At 47.6% G+C, this 11973-nt stretch overlaps 1 protein-coding gene across 1 annotated transcript; it reads left to right on the forward strand.

The window, feature by feature from the left end:
* The first annotated feature begins 1551 nt into the window (after nt 1-1551).
* LOC124660650 (ribose-phosphate pyrophosphokinase 2, chloroplastic-like) lies at nt 1552-4961 on the forward strand. The gene is made up of 8 exons (XM_047198483.1): nt 1552-1662; nt 1748-1945; nt 2304-2552; nt 2826-2969; nt 3123-3287; nt 3611-3680; nt 3781-3862; nt 4574-4961. Exons 1-8 carry the CDS (start codon nt 1552-1554, stop codon nt 4752-4754), a joined length of 1200 nt encoding a protein of 399 aa, XP_047054439.1. The 3' UTR covers nt 4755-4961.
* The last annotated feature ends 7012 nt before the right edge of the window (nt 4962-11973 follow it).

The following is an 11973-nucleotide window of genomic DNA, read 5'->3' on the forward strand; positions in this document are numbered from 1 at the left end:
ATACGGTTAATCCTTTGTTACAGGAAGCCGGTGAGATTGACAACCTCACTCGTTTCGTTGGGGAAAAGTACTTTGGTTGTGTTGTGCAGGTTCCACGTTGGCGCCGAATCTCCGGTGTTGCGCCGCACTACATCCCGCCGCCATCAACCTTCAACGTGCTTCTTGGCTCCTCCTGGTTCGATAAACCTTGGTTTCTTTCTGAGGGAAAACTTGCTGCTGTGCGCATCATACCTTCCTCTTGGGGTTCCCAACGAACGTGTGAGTTACACGCCATCAATCTCCCCCTCCGGAAGGGTGCCGGGAAGAGCTTCAGAACCCTCCCGAGTTAGGGTCTGCGATGACGGCCGCGACGGAACTTTTAATGGATGGAGGCTCGGGTGTTTAGGTTTTTCCTGAGATCGTGACTAAATAGGCGGAAAGGCGAGGTCGGTGGCCGCCTGGGGGCCCACACCACCCCTTGGCGCGGGCCCACCCTTGGCCGCGCCATGGGGTGGTCTGGCCGCCCCGTGGAGCCTCCTCGTCCCCCCTCTGGACTCTGTCTTTGTTACGGTAAAATATGGACTTCGGCTTTTGTTTCGTCCAATGTTGAGAATATTTCCTGTACAATTTTTCTGAAATACAAAACAACAGAAAACAGGGAACTTGCACTGTGGCATCTTGTTAATAGGTTAGTGCCGGAAAATGTATAAAAGTGAAACGAAGTGTAAGCAAACCATATATAAATTGGTGTAAAACAAGCATGGATCATCAAAAATTATAGATACATTTGCAACGTATCAACCCCAGTCCTTTCTTTCACACTGATAAAATCATCATAGTCTGTTTACTTACTGCAAGCACTGTTCTCTTTAATTCCACTGCAAACAAACATCTCTTTCCACACTATACGTTTAATCCTTTGTGTTTAGCAAAATCAGTGAGATTGACAACCCCACTGTAAGTTGGGGTAAAGTATTTTGGTTGTGTTGTGCGCAGGTTCCATGTTGTTGCTGATGCCGGTAGTGCGCCCTGTCACAAGTCAGCTAGCAACATCTTCAGAAGTCAGACCTTTCTCCTACTGATCGATTAAATCTTGGTTTCTTACTGAGGAAAAACTTGCTACTGTGCTCATCATACTTTTCTCTTGTGGTTCCCCAACTGTTACACGTCACAATTTTTAGCCGAGTATTTGCCAAAATTGACCAACTTTACCGGCTCATTTTTCTGGAATGTAGTAATTGTTCGGTAGGACACATGGGAAAGTATGTCTACCAACCAAATTTTGTGAAGGCATCCGGTACGGGGTAATCAATCTCCCCGGCTATTCCATCCAGGGGTTAAACGTGCAATCGCCAGTGCAGCGAATGGAGACGGCCACGAAGACAAAGATTCTACATAAACCCCACCCATAATTAGCCGCCGGCTCGAGCCTTCCCCAAGAGGCCAAGACAAGACACAAGACACCACCGCCGCCGCGCCACCGTCCCGAGGGCCCGGACTCCGAGCAGACCACGCCGCTCCCTCTCTCTCTCTCGGGCCCCACCCCCGAACCCTAGCCCCCGTCCGCCACCCATGGCGGCGGCAACCGCGGCGGCGTCGCCCTCCTCCTCCCTGCTCCTCGCCCGCCGCCACGGCGCGTCCCCGTCGGCGCTCCGCGCCGGCGCCTCCCGCCTCCGCGCGCCGGTGAGCCTTTCGTCCCGCCGGGGCACGAGCTTTCTTGCCCTGATTGCGGGGTTGTGAGATTTTTGTTTTCTTGGGTTGTGCGCAGAGGTGCGTGCTCGGGGCCGAGCAGCTGCGCGTGGTCGAGGCGGGGAAGCGGGCGGGCGGGGGCGCCGACCCGTCGGCGGCCGCGGCGTGGACGCCGAAAGTGCCCGCGCAGGAGGCCAGGCTCTTCGCGCTGCCCCAGGAGACGCGGGACTCCAGGCTCAAGATCTTCTCCGGCACCGCCAACCGCCCGCTCGCGCAGGTCTCGACTCTGCCGCTCCCCTGTTCCCGAAGGAAAAAAAAGAGACACCTTTTTCGTTCAATCCTATTTCTAGCAGCATGGTGGGTCGATTCGATTCGGATTTGGTTGGACAGGAACGATTCAAAAAATTCTTGATTTCGTCATTGCGTCTGGATTCGGCGCTTTGGGTGAAAGGGACATGTGCCCCTTGCAATACAGCCACCCAAGAATATGCAACTCCAGTGTCTATCAGATATTATCATCGCGCTTTATTTTTCTGGATTGTCTGTATGTTGCCTCATTCAATGCCGTGACGAACACGACGTTTTTGGCCCTATTGTACTTCTAGAAATATGACCATTTCTGTATTTTCTTTCAGGAAATTGCTGCTTACCTGGGCGTAGACCTTGGCAAGATCCTCATCAAGCGCTTTGCCGATGGGGAAATCTATGTGCAGCTGCAAGAGAGCGTCAGGGGCTGCGACGTCTTCTTGGTTCAGCCCACTTGCTCCCCTGTCAATGAGAACCTCATGGAGCTCTTCATCATGATCGACGCATGTCGGCGGGCATCAGCTCGGTCTATTACTGTTGTCATCCCTTACTTTGGGTATGCCAGGGCAGACAGAAAGGTATGGCAACATGATTTAGCCGCTTATTGCTTTTGAAACAGGTGATGCATTGCTGTAGTTAGATTTACATCTTTTCACTAAAAAGTGAACTATCACTGGATTTCTTCTCCCAGCTCGCAATATCCAATTAGCTTTTCAATTTGTTTCCTGTGTCGATGCAAGTAAAGGTAGAAATGCCCGCACCATGAGGTTCAACGCCTAGGGGAATATGCTGCTCTAACAAAGATTTGCTAACTTCTTCTGATGGACTGAGTGATCTCTGTTCTGATACAGGCTCAAGGGCGTGAGGCTATTACCGCCAAGCTTGCTGCAAATTTACTTACAGAAGCTGGTAGTGACCGTGTCATTGTGTGTGATATGCACTCTGCACAAGCATTGGGATACTTTGATATTCCTGTGGACCATATATACGGACAGGTACAGTTAACCGTTTTATTTTTTGGAAAAAGGTACAGTTGACAATCTAGGAAGGAAAACTTCATTTTAAATGTGAATAAAGTCTTTCCTTTTGAAGAAGTTTCTTGGTGGAACTTTAGTTGATAAACTGTTAATGGATCTTTGTTTATGTAGCCTGTGATTCTGGACTATCTTGCCAGCAAGACAATTTCCAAGGACCTTGTGGTTGTTTCTCCTGATGTGGGTGGCGTTGTCAGGGCACGAGCATTTGCCAAGAAGTTATCTGATGCTCCTTTAGCTATTGTTGATAAAAGAAGACAGGGTCACAATCTTTCAGAGGTAACAATGGATTTATTGTAATGGTACCTATTATTTTCAGTTAGATTTATGTGTAGCAGTTGTAAACACGCAATGTTTAGCTCTAGTTATACGATTTAGAGCGTAGTGCTAAACATGTATCATGGTGAAAACTAGAAATTACATGTAACTATTTCATTACGTGATAATTTATGAACCTAGCTTGACACTTTACTGCATTAAACCCAGCCATCCACGTTTCTGCTTGCCTTGATTCGGGCAACCACATATCATTCATAGTTCATGAAGTAACATGTCAAACCAGTAGATTATGTTTTGAATTTCCTATCTGTTACCACCTGCAGGTCATGCACTTAATTGGTGACGTGAAGGGGAAGGTTGCTATCATGGTTGATGACATGATTGACACAGCAGGTTTGCAATATTTTTGTAGCTGCTTCTGAACAGGAATTTACACATATTTTGTAGTGTGTTTTCGCATATAGTCTCACTTTATTCTTTCAATTAAACTCAGGGACTATTACTAGTGGAGCAGCATTGTTAAAACAGGAGGGAGCAGAGGCTGTTTATGCTTGTTGCACACATGCTGTCCTAAGGTTCGATAGTTTCTGTATTGCGCATAATTTGTTACTGATTATTGCAGAGAAAACATACAATATAATACTTCTTAACTGTTATATTATTGTATAAGTCTGAAAAAGTTCAAGATTCTACTTGTGGAACACTCAGAAGCTAGTATATTTAGGCGAGTAGTCTTGACAATCTGGTCAGAACTATCAAGCAATTTTTACTTTATTGTGGGTTTGGTTCTCAGTGATAGTTTATTTGCACGGCCAGTTTTTCACTTTGGTATGCGGTTCCTATAAACAAAGCTGCTGTAAAAATGAATTTGCAAACCCTGTTACTCTTTTATTATGTAAACTAAAGTTACATATAAATTTTATTATCCAATGATCATCCTATCACATTTCCTGTCATATTTTGTGGAACGCAAGGACCTATTCTTTTGCAACATAATTAAGAAAACAGAGTATATAAATGGCCAAACAAGATTATGTCAATAAGCAAGAACTGGATTCATTCATATGTTATGCTGTGTAGGAAGAGACCTTAGAGGAATTCTTGTTTCTTTTTTCTCCATCGGCATGCTTGAGCAAATTTTATTTGGTATGGACATGCTTGACTATAGCAGCTAGATGGGGGGTTTATCACATTTACAATGATTGCTCTCTTTGGATTCTCCAATTTTTACATAACTGTAAATAACCATTCGCACCTTTTTTCTTTTAATGCCCTTTACTTTTCAGCCCACCTGCAATTGAAAGGCTTTCAGGAGGCATCTTTGAGGAAGTTATAGTGACAAACTCCATCCTGCTGCCAGAGGACAAATGCTTCCCTCAGCTGACGGTGCTCTCCATGGCTAACCTTGTAGCCGAAACTATCTGGCATGTTCATCGTGACGGCTCTGTGAGCAGCATCTTTCAATAGCAGTGGGGCATATTCTTACATCTGGGCAGTATAGAGGAGGCATCACTTGGCGAGGAATCAATTTTGGTGACATGACAAATAAAGCTACAATGCCGTGTAGGCATCATACATGTAATGGGCAGTCAATTTCTGAAGGCACCCAGTAAAGGATGTTTAGTTCCTAAGTCCTAACCTGTGTCACATAAGCTCTCTTGTAGTTTGAAAGTACCGACATGAGCATATTCTAAGGAATTTAACGTTGTCAGAAATGTCCCATTGAGAAGGCAGATTTGTTAACTCCAAGTATCTATGTTTTGTGTTTATAGTTTTAATTCAAGATTGCTGTGAAGAGTCTGGGTATGTCCTGCTTCAATAACATAATTGCCATCTGGCCACTACTCTCATTCTGGAAAACAGGAATCAGAAAGAATACAGTGGCTGGGCAGTGACTGAAGCACTCTAAATCAGTCATGGTGAGCCATGTGAAGGAGGTATTTTCGTAGATAAAATCAGAGTATCTGAGGAACAACCAAGTTACAGGAAGGCAATCAGCACCCAACTTAGGCAAGTCCAAGAGGGATCAACCTGCCAAGGTGTATTCTGCTATCAATTCTTAGTTTTCTTGAAATCCTGATAGTTGATTTGTTCGTAAATTTGCTAGCGGGTTGGTGATTCGTGATTCTGTTATTTCTTATTTCTTTGTGTTCCTGTGGCCAATTTGGTGAGCTTTTCCCCTCCGAGTTTCCCACTTCAGTACAAGAATTGATTATGTTACAGTCAGCTGAACCAAACATGTTTTCCATTCCGTTTATGTTGCCGGCGTAATCTCATTCCATATTCCCATTTGTGTTTACATTACACTGCCTAAACCAAACACCTTCTAGATTGAGATATGGCAACTAACAATTGAAACCAATATGAGAGCCATACACAGCTTCCTAGGGTCAATTGCTGGCTGGCTCTACTCTACTCATGTTCTCCACTCAGAGGACCCAGTTGTGACGCTGCAACGTCGACAACGTGTGAGGATGATAGCGTGTTTTGATACCATCAACCTGAATGTGCCAAACTAAGAATGCAATTCACTAAAGACTAGCAAGGTATGTTAACATATTCCATCCAACGATGTATTGATTCCCTACGTCTCCTCTTCTTATTCGACCAACATGACCCATGTTGATATTTACCCTTGGCACTGGGCCTGTTCTATCCCCTGTCTGCATGTCTGATACAAGTTGAACATTTGTGGTCATACCGGCTTGCTTGCTAGCAGGAAGATAGCTATTTATCACCGAGGCAACTTATTATACAGGGAGATGGCTACCACTGTTGCTGAGATCGTGATGATATTGTAACTCATGATAAATGTAATCCACCAACCATTTGCGAGTCGTTGCTGGTGGGCATTTTTACCTCGTGGGTATTTTCAACATAGGAAGAAACTTCAGGGGAAATCTTGTTTTTTTTTTAAAAAATCTCCATTGGCATGCTTTACCAAAGTTCATTTGGAATAAATTTTCTTGACTAAAGTTGGCCACTATCAATAGTTGAATGCAGATATGATGTTCGCTTGTTCGGTAACACGATTATGCACAACAGTCGGAGCTACAAAGGTAGCTGGACGAGGGGTGGTTTTTTTTTATCTTATTTGCAAAAAAACACGCCCCATTTGTATTATCCGTTTTTTTTTCCGAGGGCAAAGCACAATGCTTCATTACGCAACAGTTTGGGCAGAATCACCCATTACAATTTCGTCAATAATAGCCGGAACCTCATACTCCCAGGTTACACTGGTATTGATATTACAGGTAGAATCGAAACTTGTGAGTACATGTGCTGATTCATTTGCCGTTCGTCGACAGCTCCTCACCGTGCAAACAGAGGACCATGTGCTCTTCTGAACCTTCAGGTCAGCAACGGTAGAAGCCTCCCCGAAAAAAATCCGCAGATTTGCCATCTAAACGAGTTGGGCGTTAGGCTCAATCTTCACACGTATCATGCCAAGTTCATACTAAAGGCTTCCTCCACAGCCCTCATCTCTATGTTGAACGCATCATGGACGTGATCAGCAGATCTAGCTCTGGTCGCATTCACTTCAGCTGCATCGTTGCGAGCTATGACACCCCAACCTCCTATTGTGCTGTGTGGCTATCCAACAGTTTATTTCTTTGTATCATGTTCATCGTGATGGCTCTGTGAGCAACATATTGCATTATTGCAGTAGTGGTGATTCATCTTCTTACATTTGAGCGGTATATAGAAGGCACCAGATGCTCGTGCTACTGGTGTAGGAATCGATTCTGGTGACACGAAAAATAAAGTTACGTTACCGTGTATGCATATCATACAAGTAGGGTGGTCAATTTTGCAAGGTGTTTAGTTGCTAACCCGCATCAAATAAGCTCCTTTGTAGTTTTTTTTTTTTGAAAATTGGTTGTGTATTGATTAAACAATAGTGTTTGGGTTACAATCAAGCAAAGCCGATCTCAACACGCAGGTTGGAAGCGAGCCTTGCATCATACCACTACACAACCCTCTACGAGCTAACTGACACAACTCGTGAGCAACTTGGTTACACTTTCTGCTAACTTTTGTTAAAATAACATGACGATCAGGTGGTTTCTTTATCTTAAATTCCTTTGCAATCATACACACCTCAGATCTGTCATTGTTGTCTTCCATAAACGCCTTCAGAATTGACAGACAATCAGTCTCGATAATGATATTTTGGTCCGAGTTTTCAACTGCTAAATTTAGCCCCTTTAAACATGCAACAGCCTCTCCCATTGCTGCTGTTTGACAGTTGGGAATAATACCCCATGCTGAGCAAACAGTAAGGCCATTCTGGTTGCGAATAACAGCTCCCCAAGTTCCTTTCCTTTCATCATTTAAGAAACTTGCATCTACATTGCATTTGATCCAACCATCCTCAGGTTTCTTCCATATTTCTTCCTCCACTTCCTTATCAGCAATGACCTGTTTAAATTTTGCATCTGGGACTATAGGGGATTTCCCTTTTCTATCAAGAGTTACTTCCCCTTTTGTTATACCCTGCAAAGTACATAGATAATTTTGTAGGAAACGAGCTGAATTTTCAACCGACGCATCTCCCTTCCCAAAAATAATATCATTCCGATGGTGCCAGGCCCTCCACCAGATGAACATCATTTTAACCCTCATATCTGCGCTTAGTTTATCGAGTGACACAAGCACCCAATCATCACCCGTATTTATTAGTTCAGGCTCTGTTGGTAGTTTCCAAGAATTTGCTAGAGCTTGCCTCAACTCTACAGCTCTTGTACATCTCATAGTTGCATGGAAACCCGTCTCTTCTTCCATACCACAGATGGTACAGATTGGTAGCACATTAGGCAAACGTCTGCTCCTGTTGACCTGGACAGCTAAACTATTAGTAGCAAGTTTCCAGGTGAAAATTTTCACTTTGGGTGGTACTTTCGAGTTCCAAATATTCCTCCAGATTGGTCTATCGCTAGTGGTATTGGAGCTTGTGTTTGGAGGAGCAGCGTCTCGTAGATCTAGAGCCAGATTATAAGCACTACGCACTGTGAACATACCATGACATTCAGGTGCCCAAGATATGAAGTCTTCTTGTTCATAATTCGGGAGCCGGATTTTCAATATTTCCTCTGCATCAAAAGGCATGAAAATATTCCTCACCAATTCCTCATTCCATGAATGGTCTTCTTGATTAATGAGACTTGACACTCTTCTTACTCTTGAATTAGTTAAGTTCTCTGTAACTTTCATATCACCCCGTGGGATCCAATTATCCCGCCAGATCCTCACCTTTTGCCCATTCCCAATACGCCATACGATACCTTTCTTTAGTAGTTCTAGTCCATGCATAATACCCTGCCATCCCGGAGAAGGATTTTTAATAAAAGCAGTATCAGTTAATTCACCTGATGGATAATACTTGGCTTTTAAAATCCTTGCACATGCCTATCCTAAGGAATTTAATGTTGTTGGAAATGTCCCGTTGAGAAGGTAGTGCCAGATTAGTTAGCTCAAAGTATCTATGATTCATGTCTATCGTTTTATTTTGATCGACTGTTACACAAAGAGTTTGGGTATGTCCAGTTTCCAGGATATAATTATCATACAGCCACTGCTCCCATCCTGGAAAACAGGAAGTAAGAGGATAGTTGCTGGATCATGAATGGAGCACTCAAAATCAGTCACGCCTAGCCATGTAAAGGAGAGATTTTTTTGGTATTTTTTATATCGTGAAATCAGTTCATTTGAAAAATAACCAAGCTGCCGGAGGCCAAAGGCGGAAGCACCCAACTTAACCAAGTGCAATTGGGCCTTTTTTTTTCCTTTTTTCGAGAGTACGCCAAAGGCGTACCATATCTTTATAGAAGGCAGAAGTTTGAGTACAAGAACGGCACCACTCGCTACAAGCAACGAGTGTAACCCCACACAACACCGGCTACAGACCAAACAACCACAACACAAAGAACCTGCCCTAAGCAACAAACCAAGCCGCGTCTCGACCGACGCCAAGCACCTCCTAAGAGGAACGGCTCCCAAAGAAACTTCCTTGTCAACGCACCATCCGAAGGAGATCAATGGCGGGACTTGGACGGATCCCAGAAGCTGTCCTCCAGAACATGCCAGCAGCGACGTGCATAGCGCCTAGGAGAACTGCCAAGGACCGCTGCGTCGCCGGACTAAAGCCGCCAAGGACCTCTGCGCCGTGTCTTCCTACCCGATGCTCCCAACAGAGTTACGACGTCAAAGACGCCGCCATCGAGCCGATCCACACATCGAGGCTTTCGCCCGAAGACAACATCCAGCTCCAAGCAGGTTAGGGAGATTCCGACACTCCTGGGCGGCGCCTCCAAGGAGGGGAACGACATCCGCGGGCGCCGTCGCCGCCGGCCCGACTGAGCCAAGCTAGACTTTCGTCCGAAGCATCGCAAGCCTCCCCCACCTCCGGAACTGGGGCCATACCGTCCGTGAGGTCTCGCACCGCCTCCGTCGCAGCCCCTCGTCGATGAAGTCGCAAAAACCGCAGAACTCCGAAACACCCACCGCATGGCTCAAGGCAAGGCGAAGACTCCAACTCCAACTCCATCCCGACGAGGCACCGCAGCCTTCACACCCGCCGGCATGAAGCACTGCGGCCATCACTCCCGCTCCTCCGGCTTGAGCCGGGGTGGCCCTCCACGGACGCTGCCCGCTCCAGGCAAGACGTCCCTCCCAGCCTCCCCGCCCTCCAGACCCAGATCGGGCCCGCAAGCCCAGATCGGGCCCGGGCCGCCAGCTCCTGCCTGCCTGCGATGCCGGCGAGGAGCACCGCAGCAGCGCCGGCCATGGTGGCGGCGGTCCTCCGCTCGCCGGGCGCTCCTCGGACGAGGCCTCCGCGCCGCCGCCACCCCGCCTGCCGCTCCCGGACGCCACTCACGAAGCCGCCGCACCTCCACGACCTCCCTCCGCCCGCCTCGCCGGGATCTCCTCTCCTCTTCACCCGACCCCTCCGCCACGCGCCACCGGGGACCACTCTGTAGAAGCCGACAGACGCAGTCGTCGCCCGCGAGGAGGCGACCACGCCGCCGAGCTCCGCCGCCTCGACCTCGAGGAAACGCCTCGCCGCGGCGCGCCGGCCCGCCGCGCAAGGTGCCGTCGCATCCTCGTAGAGGATCTCCAACGCCCGAGGGAGAGGCCCCGCGCCACCTCCACACGGACAAGATCCAAGAGCCCCCGCCGCCGGCACCGCCTGGGCTTTGCCCGGCGGCTGACGCCGGTGGCGGCGGCGGGGGGAGCGGGGAGAAGGGGCTGGGGCTAGGGTTTGGTGGGATCGCCCGCCCGTCGCCCGCGGGGAGCGACAGGACGGGCCCAGGAAGCCCACTTGAGCCAATAGTGCAATTGGGCTCATAAGGTGTCTCCTGCTATCAGTTAAACTGAGGTACGGCAACTAATAGTGGAAACCAAGATGAGAGCCATCTATATATCTCTTGATTTATTTATCTACGGCATAATGAAATGTTTGGAAAGTATGGGGCAATTGTTCTGTGACAATGGACTTCCTCCCGAGTATACGCAACTGCCTATGGTCAACTGCGTGCTGGCTCTGCTCATGTTCTCCGCCCAGAGGAGGTCCTAATAACTCAGGAACTTCGATATGAACAAAGAGCATGGCGTGTTCTACACCCACATAACGTGCCAAACTAGGAACACAATTCACCGAGAAGTAGCCACTCATGCTAACATGTTAGCCATCGAACGGTGTATTGATTCCCTATGCCTCCTTTTCATACTGGACGTATCTTTGCATTGAGCTCGTTCTTCTACCCTAGCTGCATTTCGGATACAATTGGATAAATATGGTCATGGCAGCACAAAGCGAGCATACTATTTATCACTGAGGCCACTCGTTATGCAGGGAAATGACTATCACTATCACAGAGAATCGAAGACCGTGATGATATGGCAATGTACTACGGAAAGATCATAACTTAGGACATATCTAATCCACCAACAATTATTTCTAGGTACGGACCTGAAGGGGGTGCTCATTTCCTCTCTTCCTCTCTCTCCTCTCTTTTTTTGAGAGTCACCCCATCTTCTCTGACTCCTCTCTCTCCTTCCTCCGGCGGCCTCGCCGGCCGGAGTGGAGGCTGGCCTCCCTCTGTACAAAGTAGTTTAGGTTTCCTTTGCCTTACCCATGTGGAGAATGGCTTCATGCCGGTAGTATGGGGCGGACCAGATCTTGGTATCCAGATCTGGGCTCTAGGGTTCTTCTTTCTTGCTGCCATGCTTCTTCTCTAGACGGAGCTAGTAGTGGGAGAAGGCCACCATCTCTTCCAATAAATCTGTGTTCTGGTTCGGTGGTGGGTGTGATTTTGAGGGTTGGAGCTCCAGATCGTCTTCTTCTCCGTCCTGCCGTGGTGGCGAGGGGAGAGGAGGAGGTGGCGTCGTGATCTTCTTATGGTGGCGCTGGCCTTTGTTGCGGTGGCGCAGCCATTTTAAGCTCAACCACGCGGACGACATCATCGCCTCCGCGATCTTCGGCCAGCAAGGCAGCCTCTGTTCAACCTCCGATATGGAGGCCTTTCACCGCGTCTATTGCTGGAGCTCGGCTCGTCTTGGCCGTCAAGTGCTTCGTCTCCGACGGCTTGGAGGTGCCCAATGGCTGCGGTTCTTCGCCGGAAGAGGGCTTTTGAGCATCTTTCCCTTGTTCCTCGGCGGTGACGCCAACGATCTGTGGCGGAGA

Source organism: Lolium rigidum, chromosome 1, assembly GCF_022539505.1.
Source record: "Lolium rigidum isolate FL_2022 chromosome 1, APGP_CSIRO_Lrig_0.1, whole genome shotgun sequence".
Lineage (NCBI taxonomy): Eukaryota > Viridiplantae > Streptophyta > Magnoliopsida > Poales > Poaceae > Lolium > Lolium rigidum.

What these genes read in the sequence shown, in the direction of transcription:
- LOC124660650 (XM_047198483.1), top strand. Translation starts at nt 1,552, where the DNA reads ATGGCGGCGGCAACCGCGGCGGCGTCGCCCTCCTCCTCCCTGCTCCTC. An exon ending in AGGGTCACAATCTTTCAGAG is followed by an intron (nt 3,288 to 3,610) that starts GTAACAATGGAT and finishes TACCACCTGCAG; the next exon opens with GTCATGCACTTAATTGGTGA. An exon ending in TGACATGATTGACACAGCAG is followed by an intron (nt 3,681 to 3,780) that starts GTTTGCAATATT and finishes AATTAAACTCAG; the next exon opens with GGACTATTACTAGTGGAGCA.